Source organism: Hippopotamus amphibius, chromosome 6, assembly GCF_030028045.1.
Source record: "Hippopotamus amphibius kiboko isolate mHipAmp2 chromosome 6, mHipAmp2.hap2, whole genome shotgun sequence".
NCBI lineage: Eukaryota > Metazoa > Chordata > Mammalia > Artiodactyla > Hippopotamidae > Hippopotamus > Hippopotamus amphibius.
The window spans coordinates 144,447,813-144,463,516 of NC_080191.1; the positions used below are offsets into that span (position 1 = coordinate 144,447,813).

General features: G+C 37.6%; 1 protein-coding gene across 2 annotated transcripts in view; it reads right to left on the reverse strand.

Moving 5' to 3' along the window:
- Window positions 1-6,086, reverse strand: part of ZBBX (zinc finger B-box domain containing) — a 97,658-nt gene extending 91,572 nt beyond the window's left edge. For both annotated transcript variants that reach the window (XM_057739319.1, XM_057739318.1), the window contains exons 1-2: window positions 6,019-6,086; window positions 1,970-2,083 (exon numbers count right to left, since the gene is read on the reverse strand). In XM_057739319.1, the coding sequence (XP_057595302.1) occupies window positions 1,970-2,083; window positions 6,019-6,086 (182 nt within the window). The remainder of the gene's footprint in view (window positions 1-1,969; window positions 2,084-6,018) is intronic.
- Window positions 6,087-15,704: the final 9,618 nt, after the last annotated feature.

Below are 15,704 nucleotides of genomic sequence, written 5' to 3' on the forward strand. Positions count from 1 at the left end.
GCTCCCACAGTGAAAGGTAAGAGAGATTGCAAAGAAGGCAAACTGTTTCACTTTACAGTTTTCAAAGCACTTTTATTTGAGCCTCACAACATCTTCTGAAGTCAACAGAGCAGGGAGGCCAATTTCCATTTTAAACAATAATGAGAGAAAAACTTGCCCAAGGTCACAGAAATAATAAATAATGAAACCAAGACTGGAAAACTGGACTTCCATCTTCCTGACCAGTGAGTGGCAGGTTCTCATTCTGGCTATGACATTTACTATCTATGTAAACTTAGAAAAGCATTTAAGTATTCTGAAAACCCAGTCAACCTTTAGAACATTTTTTAAAACATCTGGAAAAGGTTCATCAACTAATGAAAACTTACTCTTGGGGGCTGATTTCAGAAACTCTAATTCACAGATGTAATCATGATACACTGAGAAGCCCAAACTAAGTCCAAAGCAATGAAGGTTTAAAAAAATTAAGAAAGAGAAAAACCAAACAACAACAATAAAAAAAGAGAACTGGCATGGATCATTAGAATAAGAGCTGCAAGATTCAGAATAAACTTTGTCACCTGGGATGTACCACACTGAGATGACTTTGATTAAACAAATACTATGGTTATTAGAAAGGGTATATGTATGGCTCATGAATATTTTTTCACAGAATTAGTCTCTAAAGATAAATACTACTAAAACTATAATAAACCTTTGAATTTTCTTTAGTAGTTCATAAGGTACTTCATAGATATTTGATAATCATAATTTTGAATACTAAACAAAAGCAAATTTAAAATACAAAGAGTCTGGTAGTATTTAGTACCACCAAAAGCATGTGAAACATGCACTCTCATTCTCTGTAGGAGAAAGCTATACACTTTTGAAGCCTACTTGAAAGACAAGTTCTCCAAAGTCTACCAAAATGTAGTGTCATAAACTTTGACCTAAAATTTATCCCATAGATACTCTTATATATGTAAGCAAAAATATATGTAGAAGCATATTCATGGCAGCATACACAATCTCAAAATACTGAAAAATTAATAAAGATCTGAAAAATAAAAGCTATTATGTCCACACAAAGAAATACTATGCAGTCATTAAAAGCATGAGAATACTGTGCACGGATGTGGCAAGAGCACTAAGCTATATCAAGCAGAAAAGTAGAATGTGAATCCACTCACAGATTTTTATAGATGACCTCATTTGTAAAAATGTGAAAGACATGTCAGATACAAATACACATACACACATACACACACACATTCACTTACATATTGAATAGGCTTGTACCAAGATAAGACCTTTGTGGGAAGAAACATTTTAATTGTTAAAAGTGGTACTACCAAATGGGCTAGGAGTCAGCCTAGAGTGAAGAAGGGATAATTTTCATTATATAACTATGAGGTTTACTTGATTTTAATTATATTTATTTATTATTTTTGCGACAAAGCAAAATTTTCAGTAAAATTAGTACAGATATGCAAGCATAATATTAGAGAGTTCTCATTAATAAAATTTCAGCTAAAGCACATTTGCTAAAAACATTTCAAACATACCTGAGGGTCTCAATGATTCTTATTTATGGGCATGTAAACCCCTGCCCTCAAAAGTCTTTTAGTAAATAAAAATGTCCTACACATAAAATGGCAGTCTCCTGTTGATGGCAATTTTATGGGTAGCAGAGGGCAAATTCTGCATTGCTGCCCTCAACATTCCAGACTATAATGGTTCAGAAGGGTAATGTAAGAACAGAAATAAGAACATATAAACCCAAACAAGGGTCAGAGGAAAGGGACACGGATAGAAAAAGGAGGGGAAATTTAATGTTGCTTGTTCATCAGGAAAGGCCAGAAATGATTCGTTCAGGACAGACAGTCATTGGAATAACAATAATACACAAAATAGTTCTTGACATAAGGACTTCAGTTTATAATGAGGAATTCAGTTTATTCCTCTAAAATCCTCTGAAAATCTCACCCACCCTCTTTCTTCCTTTTCTTTGCTTCTTGCTGATTGGAACTCTTGTAGTTTCTTTTCCATCTCTTGGTTCTCCAACTCTAACTGTACTTTCTCCATTCTCAGTTCTTGAGCATTTCTGAATAAGATTTAAATGTAGAATGTTCATTTGGGGTAAATAAACAGACAAACCCCCCACAAAGAAAAAAAAGGCAAAATAAGTTTATATCATAGTTTGTCCTTATTTAAAATTATGAATAATAAATGTGATAAAGTATTTTAACTCCTTCCTTTGTAGTCTTTGAAATGTGGTTTTTAAAATTAGCATTTGCCTTCAATTAATATTCTCCTGAAGCAAGGTATCGCTTTAAAACTTACATTTTTGTTTAATTACATTGCTAGAGGTTTCAAATCATAATTCACTTTACACATGAGCTATGGCTTATATATATATATATGTACAAATATCCATGACACACAAATAGAAAGTAAAATAAAAGTTATTTTCTAATTTTCACACTGTCTTTAAAGGATTCAAGTATTAATACTTCGAATCACAATGTTTAAAATAAGTATTCTATATGGGCAGAATACACATTTTTGCTAAACTAATCATCTTGGAAAACTTCCATAAATTTCTACCTTTATGCCATGTATGTATAACAGAGAGAGAGAGAGAGGGAGAAGGAAGGGCCTGCTTGGAGCCCATGAGGAAGAAAGAACCTATTAAGTGTTTTTGAACAGGAGCCATCCAAGGGATAAATGGGAACGGAGCCAAGCACCACCTATTGTTTCCCATGAAGGAAAGTAACAAGAAGAAAACTTTCTGAGGACAGAGCAGAGTCCCTTACAGATTCCTGTACAAGAGATTTGGTAATAGTATCTGAAGCTCATCAAGCTTTTGACACAAGCAATTTTCTTCATTTTACAGTTCTGGTCCCTTGTCAGCATTAGTCACTGAGACTCTCTTTCATAGAAGTAAACCAACCTAGTTCTCTAGCTTTCACTCTCTATCATGAGTTTAAATCTCTTCCTTCATTATTTCATTAGTGTTTTATGATAATCAAGTAGAGTGGGCTGCTTGGGTATGTGTGCTATGGCAAGGAACCAAGATAAGAATGATGAAGAGAAGCGAGGAAAACAATTCAGAGGGGGTGAGCAATCACCGAAGAGCGAGCGGGCCAAAGACATGTCCCCAAGGGGACACAGTCCGGAGAGGCTGGCGAAGATATTGTGAGAGAGAGGCATTATTTTCATTATATCTACTCCACGAGGAGTGATTCAGCCCCTACTACAAACAAGCACTGTTGTAAGTGATAGGATGTGAGACCCAATGGAGCTTCCATTATAGAAAGCAACGCAGACACGCGTGAAGGTAATTGAAGTACAGTATAATGGTGCTTTCACCGGAGAAGTACAGGGAGATACCTGAGCACACAGAAAGGGCACATACCGAGCCCCTAGGGCTGTAGGAACAGTTCCAAGAGGAAGTAAAGACTAAGCTGAGCCCCAAGGGATGAAAGGACATAGCCAGTCACAGGGAGGTGGTGAGAGCAGTGTTTCAGGAACAAAGAAAACTGTGGGCACCAGTAGAAAAGAGTGATGTGTGGGTCCAGGAACTAGAAGTTCCATGTGCCCAGGCATTAAGTGCAGGACAAGGAGAGTGCGAGAAATGGAACTGCTGAGGTGGACAGTGGCCAGATTATGAAGAGCTGTGTAGGCCATGGTGAACAATTTGGATTTGTATTCTATGAGCAATAAGAATCTTTAAAAGGTTTTAAGAGAATTGAGAATTGATCATACTTGCACTTTAGGAAGATCACTCTGGCTGTATAATGAAATATTAATCAGAGGGTGTGAGGCTGAGAGCAAAGCAGCCAGTTAGGAGATTATTTCAGTAATCCTAATAACAGACAGACTGTGCTGGTCTGACTGGATGGAGACAGTGCAGAGCAAAATGGGAACATCTGAGAATATAAGAAAATAGAATGAACGGTACTTGGATGCTGACCAGAAGTAGGGAAGGGACAAGGAAGGAACCTGAGATAATCCCAGGAGCAACCAGGAGGCCAGTGATGCCATTTCCTGAATTAGTTCACTCTGGGGTGGGCTGGGGACACAGTTCAGGATTAGCGGCCCAAAGTCTTAGTGGCCTACAACACTTCCCATGTGGCCTCCAAAGGAAGAGTTCAAAAGCACAAATGTGACTGTCACTTGTTTGCTTACAAAACCTTTGATGTTTTGGAGGTCCCCACTATGGTAGAGGAAAGGGGTGAGACTGAAAAAAAGCAACTGGCCTACTGACCAAGTGGTCAAGTTGATGGTGGGATTCCATGGGTCTGGAACAAGACAAAAGATTCTTCACGGAGACAGCCTTAGACAAAGAGCCAGAAGGGCAACTAAAGTTGCTCCTACAGAGACCACGTCAACAAAACAAATCCAAGAGGCAGAAACAACCCACAGAAATGGCATGGGGGCTGGGAAAGAGGTAGAGAAGAGTTGGAGAACACCAAAATATCAGGCAACGTTAAGACAACTGTCAAGGCGACGTCAAATAAAAAAGACTTGGGACAAGGAAAGGGCAAGAAAAGAAACTCCAGAGCAATTACCATAGACTGGGTGTTCCCGTCCTAGTTTCTATGGGTTGTGGATCATGGGTGGATCAGGGAGACATGCAGGCCAGGGAACAGTGATTCCCCCTCATCTCCAAGATAAACCCCAAACTCCTTAGGGTGGCAATACAAGTTAATTTATTAGTTACATGACTTGCCATCCTCTCCAATTTTGTTCTATAAATCTTAGCGAACTGGATACGTCTGAAAGTCCCCAGACTGTATGTCTGTGTGCCTTTGAACAAGTTTCACCCAGTAACTACCCAACTAACTACATCTTTCAGGCAACGCTTGGAGACCTCCTCATCCCTGCCCTAGCAGTTTGGGCCATGTTCTCATAGCTGCCTGTGCTTTAATATCACACCATGTTCCACACGACTTTGTAAACGTGATTTTACTTATTCACATCCTCCGCAAGCTACCTGAGGGCAAAGAGCGTGACTTTCTTCTTTTGTAGCCATCGTTCTTCAACACGGTGTGCAGGGTACGTGTGCTGAGCAAATGTCTGTTGGATGAATGTTTACAGGCATATACACACAGACAAAACATATCACCAAAACGCATGGCCTCTTCTCTTTTTGCATTAAAAAAGGAAAATTGGAAATACTAGCCACTGGATAGCTCCCCTCCCTACCAAACACGAGCCAACCTAATAATGATAATGCCACGTAACATTTTCCAGTTGACACAATGCTTCTATACACAGTATCTCAAAGTGAAGGGAGAATTAGGAAAGCTCTGAAGACACTGAGTAATCACAGGACTATTGATCTGGATGAGGGAACACCGAAATTAAAATTAAAAATCGACAGTCTGCCCCCAACCCATGCTGGCTGGGCCTGAAGAATATTTGAGAGGAAGGCCTTGAGCATTTCCAGTCACTCTAGATGATCTCAAAGGGAAACAGTATATTGAACCTTCTGGTCCCCCTACCATGTCCTGAAATTCCCAGGATACCCAGAATTGCTTGACTCAGGCTGAATGCATCTCCGAAGCAATCTAGAACAGAAGGTACACTTCCTGGGAAAGGTGAATCCAACATAAAGTCCTTTACTGATGCAAAGTGTCAGGGTACTTAGTGACTTCTATTCCCTGTTTAAAGGTCTCTCACCATAACAGTCTCCCTAAATTTCAATTTCTTTCAGTTTCTTCAAGGGTGATTCTTTTCTAATTTAGAGTAAATGTTACAAAAATATTTGTAACTTTCTGTTATATTGCTTCAGTAGTCAATTAGCCCAATTTGCACAGATTCTTGTGGCATAAATACTTTTAGTCCTTATATTTAAAACACTCTATAATATTTCAAATCTACTTTTATAAAAATAGAGCAATGTGAAGAAAATGGAGATGAGAATTCACAAAATTTTATTGCAACTCTAAACAGCATCATGTGAAAAGAATAAGTTATACAGAAACTTTAGCTATTTTTTTCTATTTAAGTAATAAATATATATGCACTTACTTATACTTTAGCTTTACAGAAGTTCCAGGTTTTCCCCATGGAAGAACCACAAAATCTTTGGTGTTCATGATTACTGTTTTAGTATTGTCTAAAAATTATTGTGATTTGTGAAAACTTCTGAAAAAGTAACAAAGACAAAAGAATTATGTGAGAAGTAAAGCGGTTATGTTATAAATTTGAAACTACATGTAATTCAGGAAAATTTTTAGACCAGAAATCATTATGAGGGAAAAGACTGCATCAAAGGTTAAGCAATAAAAATTATTATACATGCTAAATATAAGTTATACAAATATCTATGTGCTAATATAGTTATAACTATAATATATCTGATGGAACTAAAATTTTGTCAATAATTGTGTAGCAAAAGACTGTGGAAACATTCAACTGAAAGTGAAAAATGAATTCATTAAGACAAAAAAACATGTATTCTGGCTCCTTCTATGATAAAGATTATAAAAATATATTTCAGGTATTTGTTCCCAGCCAAAAATAATATCCAAAGCTAAATATAGTAAAAAGAAAAGAACCTTAGAAACACATTCCACACTCGAAACCCTTTTTTTTTACAAATATGGTAATGTAAAATGAGAGTTAAGGTATGTAATAATTACCCAAAGGCATTCTAATATCCTCATTTATCAAAGAAAAATTTAATGAAGCTCTTTGCCTAAAATCAGTAAGTAGCATATTTAGAAAGAATTTTTCAACAAGAAATGAAACAAAAAAGATTCTTTGCCTAACTCCAAGTTAACCAGAAAATTAAATTATTCAGAACACCCTGTTTCCTGAGTATGCCAATTACTCATGGTTCTACAATAATTTACTCTGTAACGCTGAATTACTAATCACATGCACATAGTAGATTTTTATATGAATAAAAATTTCCAAATTCCAAACACTCAAATAAGAGACAATATCATAGAGTCCATAGTCGTTAATGCCCAAACCATTTGATACCATCATCATATCGTTATTTTGTGTGCTCCTATGTGCACATAACCCCTATAAATATTTATTAAGGCTCTGCTATATGCACAGCACTGTACTGAGAGACGTGAAGGAGTCAAAGCCCAAGGAGATCTGTTCTCTGGGCTCAAATAGTATAGAGTCAGATAGGGCATATAAGACCTACATATAAAAACCATAAAACAAGGTAGGAATTACGAAGGCTATAAAACTTACAGACAGAAGAAGGGAACAAAAGAAGAGAATTCAAACTGGCTAGCATTTAAAGTGGGCTTTAAGGTGAAGGGGATTTAATATATGAAGATATGGATTGGATGAACTTTCCTCACTACTGGAAAAAAACAGCTCTTGAAGAGGGAAAAAAGTAGGTATAAATTTGGAAATGTAGGCTGAGGCCCAATAATGGGTGACTTTAAATGCCAAGTTAAAGCATTTGGAATGTATTCTGTAGCTAATGAGAGTCACTGAAACTTTTAGAAGGAAGAATAGGAAATAAGTCTAGAAGCTTTGCTCAAAGACTTAAGCAGAGAAGGCATCAGAATAGGAGTAATCAAGTGTAAGTAATCAAGTGTAAGTCTATTGTGACATTAAAGTCAATACAATTGAATGAATCAAATCTCTGGGAGATTATTTTATAATTTCAATGATGCAACCACTGATCAAAACATTTTTGGAATGCCTCTTTTGAGACTGTCTGCAGAGTCCATCATATATCCAACAAACACACAAATCTACTTTGCTATACCTCATTCAAAACTAAAAATGATATTGTCAGCAGGAGCAACTACTTTGTTCACTCAGATCTAGTTTCAAATTACTCTACCTCCAGAAATCAAATCTAGCCTGAAAGGGTAGATTTTTAGTACCTCGGAGGAAATTCTGAAGAAACTTATTCTCTGAAGCAAATTCCAAAATGGAATTATACAAAATAATTTTATACTGGAAATAATGTAATGGCTACCTTCAGTCAACAGGTATTTAGCTGCTCCTTTGTGAGCCCTACTGTGGGTACTGAAGTCACAATGGTAAATAAGACATGGTGTCTTCCCTCAAAGGACTCACAATCAAAGGGAAAACCACACAAAGACAATACCGTGGGACATTCTGAAAGACAAAAGTACTTAGGAGAAACATTTAACTCAAACTTTCTCAACCACCAAGCCCTGTCTCTCAAAGCTAAAATCAGTGTCAAAGAAAAACCAAAGACACCACAGGAATGAAAAACAAAATTTGGTTTGCTCCTACCCCTTCTTTGTAGGTAAAACCTTTGTCTCATTTCTATCAAACAGAGGCTACAACAGGTACCTTTAAAAACCTCCAGGACATAGAGTAACAGAGAGTCTGTATATCCTTTCTTTATCTTAATCAGGAAATCCAACTGCTGGACCCTCATCTGCTGTTAATAAATTCTTCATGAAAAGTTCCATAATGTTACCATTAAAAAATAAAAGAATCCCCAAAGTTAATATGTCTGATTAATTAAAATAACTCAAATTGCCTTAACTTTATTTATGCCTTGAGATATACAATTTTATACGTGTATGTACATTATGCATAAAGCTGAACTGATACCCAAAGACTGAAACGAATGAAAGAAAAATCTGTAAATTTCCTTAGGATGAGATGATTCAGATTTATAGCTCTGCAGATAATTGGTTAACCAATAAATAGTCTTATTCAGGGGGCATTTCGCTTCACTGAATGCAATTAGTAAGGCTTCTTCTCAATTAAATACTTTATCAAGTCACACACAAAGGCCAATTTTCTTGTATGAAGAAGAAAAGGAAGATTATAATTGTGAGTCATGCTCTTCTGCCTGTTTCCTTTCCTAAAACCAACAGAGAATTAGTCACCTTTCTTGGGAGAGTAAGGATATAACAATGTCAGCAGGAAGAATAGCAAAGCACAAAACAAGGGAAATACAGATAAACTCTCTATTATGCAAACTTCATAATTCCATGTGTCCTTTGATCAATAAATTTTTTCCTACAATTGAATACCAAAAGTTCAGTAGTTATTTGGAAAATTTTCTAGTTACCTGATTTATTAGACCACATCATTTTTCTTTCCCCAACCTTGTTCTTCCCCAGACACATACACACAATAGGTCCCTCAATTCCCATGAGGGTTTGAGTGATCCTTCTACATAAGTTCTCATTTTGGGAAAGCAACACAAGCATCAAGGCCTGCCACCACAGAATGGAAATAAGGAATTTATGATGATCTATAAATCTAGAAACTTGGAGTATTCAAGAATTGCCCTGGCTCAGAGAATTTACCATCACGCCTCTGGCAGAATGGGATATTTGGGAAACCCCTGTTTTCATGTAATTAAAAACTTATCTAAGGTTAGTTGATTCTTCTAATAACCCAGATCATATTAGACCTAAAAACTTAAGTCAATAAATAAGGATTTTTCCTTACTTTAGCACATATTTTACAGGGGTCTAATAAGCAAGCTCTTTTTTTCTTTTAATACATGTTTATTGGAGTATAACTGCTTTACAGTGTTGTGTTAGTTTCTGCTGTACAACAAAGTGACTCAGCTACATGTATACACATATCCCTATATCTCCTCCTTCTCGAGTCTCCCTCCCACCCTCCCTATTCCACCCCCTAGGTCCTCACAAAGCACCAAGCTGATCTCCCTGTGCTCTGCAGCAGCTTCCCACTAAGGCAAGCTCTTTTGGATGGATGTTTACCATAGCACTTAGAAATCAAAGATCCAAGCAAGAAATGTTAAATGAAAATGAATTTAATTAAAAATAAATTAATAAAAGAATTTTAATGTTTTCTCTACCTGATAGAATCCTTATTTTAAATATATATATATTTTTTTAATCTAAGGAAAGGACTGTAAACACATGACCTCTAGCAGATATCTTGTGCTTGAGTGGCCCACTAAATAAATACATGTCATTTTCTCCTACCATAAGCCCCGAAAGGAAATCAGGGATTAACATCCAGGCTAAATTCAATCTTTCAACCAACCAAGACATTTGATAATTAAAAACTGCTTCAGGGCACTAAATGGTACCCAAGTTGCCCACTTTTTACCTTCTATGTACTGGTTCCCTTGAGAAAAACTGAAAAAGTTTGGCTTTAAATATCAAGGGGCAAGATATCCTTTTAAAATAATTCCCAACTAAAAATGATAAGTAGTTCCATGGAAAAGGACAATGGAATATCAGCTATAAAAAAGAATGCAATAAGGCCATTTGTAGCAACATGGATGGACCTAAAGACTATCATACTAAGTTAAGTCAGACAAAGACAAATATCACATGATATCACTTACATGTGGAATCTAAAAAAATTATACAAATGAACCTATTCACAGAACAGAAATAGACTCACAGACACTGAAAACAAACTGGCGGTTACCAAAGGGGAAACGGTGGGGGAAGGGATAAATTAGGAGTTTGGGATTAAAATATACATACTACTATATATAAAACAGATAACCAACAAGGACCTACTGTATAGCACAGGAAACTATACTCATATTTTAACAACTTATAATGGAAAGAATATAAAAAATAATATATATATACATGCATAAAAAAAACTGAATTACTTTGCTGTACACCTGAAACTAACACATTGTAAATGAACTATATTTCAATAAATTTTTTAAATAAAATAAAAAGGATAAATAATATTAAAAGATACTGGGTTTAAGTTCAGAAAACCTTTGTGTTAGAGGGTGTGTGAGCTTCAGATTGTTTATCCAGTATAAAATGGTGGGGAGCTCTCCCTCCCTAACTTGAGGAATATTGAACAAAAGGTCTCTGATTCGTGGCCTCTAAAGCTGGGGGTCTCTGATTCATGGCCTATAAAGGGCTTCAGAGAGGTCAGGGTTCAGGGAAGGGGGCAGCCTTGGAAATCACCTCAAAAAGCAAATGAGGGGGGCATCAAGGCTCTACTTTACCCACAGCTGCTCTGATTTCATCTATTTTTACATAATGAGCCTCCAGGTAAGACTGAGAGAAATTCTCCTAGAGGCAAAAAAATAGTTTGAAAGGCACAGTAATAAAGTAATATGTATTATTAATTCTGTATCAACTAAAAACTTTATATGATTACAAATAACACAAGTTTTAAATTTATAAATCACACCTTTTAGAAACCTAAGTCCTTTTATATATTTATAGTTTATTTATAGGTGCTCTCTTGTGAATATCTTAGGCATGAGAAAATTAAGGCATCCATACAAAATTGGTGATAAAGCCAGAAACTACAATTTTATTCTCAGTCCTGTTAGCTCCTCTTAGGATTTAAAATCTAAATTGTTCTACACACTTAAAACAGCTAATTCACATCATTCAGATTCCTCCCCCATCATACTCTTAACCTGTCATAAAACCCAAAATTTAGAGAAAGAACTGTTTGACCAAAACTATTTTCTAAATTTTACAGCAATTTATTTAAACATCATTGAAACCCTTTTGGGTGTCAAATTGTTCCCATGTATTTTATCTCTAAATAGGTCTCCCTAAACATATGAAAAAAACAAAAAACAAAAAACTAGCTACTCTGCTTGGTACTTAAGATCCTCCATTATGCAGTCCAATCTTCCTAAGCCTTATGCTTTATTTTCCACGTATTAGCTCACCAAGTTTTATTCTATTCAGTGCCCAGCTTGAAGGCCACCTCTATCGTGAACGTTTCCTCCATCAGAAGTGAGCTTCTTTCCTGTAAGGAAATTATTACACTCATTTGTTACTATATGCTGCCTTGTGCTATTTTTTGCTTTATATAGATGTTATTTCCCCAAGAATCTCAAATATTTGAGGGCAGTCCTACCATTGACTGAATCCCCAGCATTAGTAGAGGGCCTAAACATAGTGTACTATCAATAACAATGGGATAGGTTTTCGTATTTAATTTTTCTCTACCTCTTTGAATTTACTATATAATCAACTAACGGAAAAAAATTTAAAGCAAACATACCCTCTTTCCCACTTCAACAACCAGAGAGGTATAGTACGAACCCTCACTAAACTCACACTCTAGTGAAGGAAGTAGAAAAAAATTTTAAAACAAATAAAATAACCGTGGGAAGTATTAAGTGTTTCAAAGGAAATAAAGCACCGGGATTCTTTCAATAATTAATTTGTAATACAACTGGCAATATTATGGGAGGTCAGGCAGACTTTTAGTAGCCTATGAGGTGCTAGAGGGAAGTAGAGGGGGTTTTTTTTGGCTTTTGGTTTTTTTTCTCATCTTCCATAAGCATACAGTTCGCATAGTTTTAACCCTGTGTAGGCTTCAACCTTATACTTTTTTTAAATGTCTTGATATCTCTGCATATAAAAACACACATAACTGAACTTATATATCTGAGCTCCTCTAATGATGACTGGGGGAAGAAGAAAAAACTTCCACAACCTCAGATTTCTTAGGAATCTGGCACTCCTCACAGAGACCCTTACTTGGGAGGAGTGGAGTTCAAGAATGAAGTATGTGCATGTGGCCGCCCAGGCAGAAGGGCGACAAAAAGGGGCGTGATAATGATTTGTCAGGGCACCAAATTTTCAAATAAGTTTCAAAAGATTTCATTCAAAAAGGTCGAGTTGTCAAAAGGGTACAGGTGATGTGACGAAAGCCCGGGTTTCACTGTCTGGGGTTCACCTTCATTCGCGTCTCCATTAGCATCACGGGCTGGGAAGTCTTTTGTGTGGAGAAAAGAAGACCCTCAATCCGGAAGTCAAGGCCTTTTCCTAAGGCCCGCGGGCCTGGCACTGTGTCTGACACAAGGCCCAGGGGCTCAGCAGGCACCTGCTGGGCCGGCGCCCCCAGCTCCCCCACACCCCAGTCTCCTTTCCCGCCGTCCCGCCCGCTCCCCGCACCACCCAGACCCGGCGCGGTGCCCTCTACGCCCACTGCGAGGCCGGCCGCCCGCCGCCACCACAGCCAGCCGACCCACCTGGAGCCCCCAGACGTCTGCGTCACCGTCGCCCGCCGCTGCGAGCTGCCCAGAGCTTCCGCCTTGGTCTCCTTGGTTACCGCGTTGCCTCCGTACCCATAGCAACCAGAAGGCTTGGTACTGCGGCTATCCGCCCACAGAGGGAGCAAGGGAGCCCTGCAGAGAAGCAGGAAGGCGGAGAGGAAGACGGAGAGGAAGGGAAAGGGCAGAGGCTAGCAGCTTTGTGCTGGAGTGGGTAACACTTGGCTAACACTTAGCCCCTACCATATTCCAGAAAGTTTGAATAACACCCCCAAATTACAAAGCTAGCAAGTGGCAGATGCAAGAAGAGTTAACCCAAGTAGTTCAGAACTCCCACATACATACTGTTCAGTTGCTCGGCAAAGGTCCCAAAAGGCAAAGTCAGAACTAGAATCCAAGTCTTTGATAGGCCTAGAACTCTCTTTCCCTTATATCAAATATATGACCCTTGGGGGTGTAAGAGTTGAAAGAGAGACAGATAAAGAGAGGGAGAGAGGGAAAGAGAGAAAGAGAGAGAGAATGGATCAACTCACTTCTCAAATTTTTCTCTTCCAGAGAGTCACCTGTGGTGAATTTATTTTTGGGTTCCTAAATATGCTGTAGTTTTTAATCTCTGTTTTTATATATGCTGCAAGTAGATGTCTGGTTGGTTCTGCAGTCAGTCAGTCAAAAAAACTTCTATGCTTATCCACACTGAATCTGTCTTGTTACTGGACTAATCATTTCAAATATTATAGTTAAGATACTAACTCTCCGACCACTGCTTTCCACATTAATGTGCCTGCCAATACTCATTTAAGAACACATCGAAAGTTTTCCCTTGGCAGAGTCAGCTGTATAAGATTATAACCAGCATGGATAAGAAAAGACAAAAGAAAAAAGAAAATGATAGTCATGTGGCTATGACTGGGCTTTGAAATGAAGGCAGACCTGAGTTTGAGTCCTGATCCTGCCGCAACTCACCTAATGCCCAACCTTGAGTAAGTTGTAAGACCCAGTTTAATTGGTTAAATGAGGCAAGGATACATTTAGTCCACACATGGTGTAACATGGAAGAATAAATGAAACAATGTATGTTAAGTCTTTAGCACTAACAGTAGGTGCTAAATGGTTGAAAAATGGTGGTGGTTTTGTGGCTATGGTAGTTAATTCACCATCTTTCCTCTAAATCTAATGCAATGACAAGTTTTGAGTGGATGTGTAATACTACTAGCAATTTCTTGTGCAGGACTGTGTTTCTCAGACAGCTGCGCTCTTTGAATTACCAGGAAAGGTATTTCCAGCATGCATCCCTTCATTCATCCCTTCATTCATTTATTCAACAAATATTTATAGAGTCCACTGTTCCAGGTTCTGAAAATACTGCAGTGAAGAAAACATAGCCCCTCTTGTTGTCAACTTATATTTTAATGTGTGCAGAAAGACAATAAACAAACACATAATTATAGGTCAGGGGCTTTGAAGAATAAGGATCAAGAAATAGAAAATAATTGAGTTCAAATTTAGGTTAGGTGGTCAGAGAAGTCTCTGAATGCAGGGTTAGAGGAAGACATGGGGCAGTCAGAGCAAGAAACATTCCAGACAGAAGAAACAGTAAACAAACTTCAATTCCAACTCAATCAAAAGCAGTATGTTGCATAAAAACTCTGATCACTTCTGTACAGCACTTTTTCTTACTTCAAAAAAGAATTTTGCAATGCATTTACTGGCACAATAGAAAATTAAACTCATAAAAATATTGTATAAATTATTATGGCACTTTTCAAAAGCTTTAAATGGACATTATCATACTTGTATTTAGGAAAATATCTTAGTTTATACACACTTATGCAAAACAAAGCAGAACCAAAAAATAAGCCTGTGCCAAGTTACATAGTAAAGTGAAAAATATGAAGTGCTTGTCTTTCAAAACCATGATTAGTGACAAATGAAATGAAACATGTAAAAACAGTAACACCTCTAGAGATAGAATATCCTTCCTGCTAAAGCAGAATGCATTTAACTGACAGATCAGCAATTCTGCAAATGGGTTACCACGTCTGTATCAGGAGGACAGTACTCCTGAGGGTTCTGGCAAATCCATGCTTTATTGTGCCAATCTGAAGAAAAGATCTGAATGCAAGTTTTCTGAACTAGAGATAGTCAATTTAAAGAGATAAAAACTGACCGTGAAGAAATTGAGAGCACAGACTTACTGAATTCAAAAAATAACTGCAAGGTCATGCTTTAAAAGACTCATTCTCTCTCTCTCTCTCTTTCTCTCTCTCTTTCTCTCTCTCTCTCTCCCTCTCTCTCTCTCTCTCTCTCACACACACACACACACACACACACACACGAGTTCCGTTAAGCAAGGCCAACTCATCAAGTAACCTTATTTTGTAATTGGTAGGTACTACCTGGAGAAAAACTGTGGCAGGTCTCAGGACTTTCTAGTCACTCACAGGTGATAAAAGTGCTTAGATGAGTAACAAAAATGTCCAGTCCCACATAATCGTCAAAACTCTGCATATGACTTAGCATTAAGGCTTTTCTCTTTGACAGTGGTTAGGCCTCCTGAATGCAGGGAAGGAGTCCAGGAACCGTTAAGAAAAACTTGGGTTTCCATTCTTCAGCATCCGTACATGTTTCAGTCTTATTGGTTACCTATGTTAGGATCACAGGGAAGGATAAAGGTTAAAACAGAAAAGCCCTAACTTGCCTGGCATGATTCTCCCAGGAGTTTAAAGCAGACCATCCTCCAGAGGCCCCTCCACCCCATACACTGGGG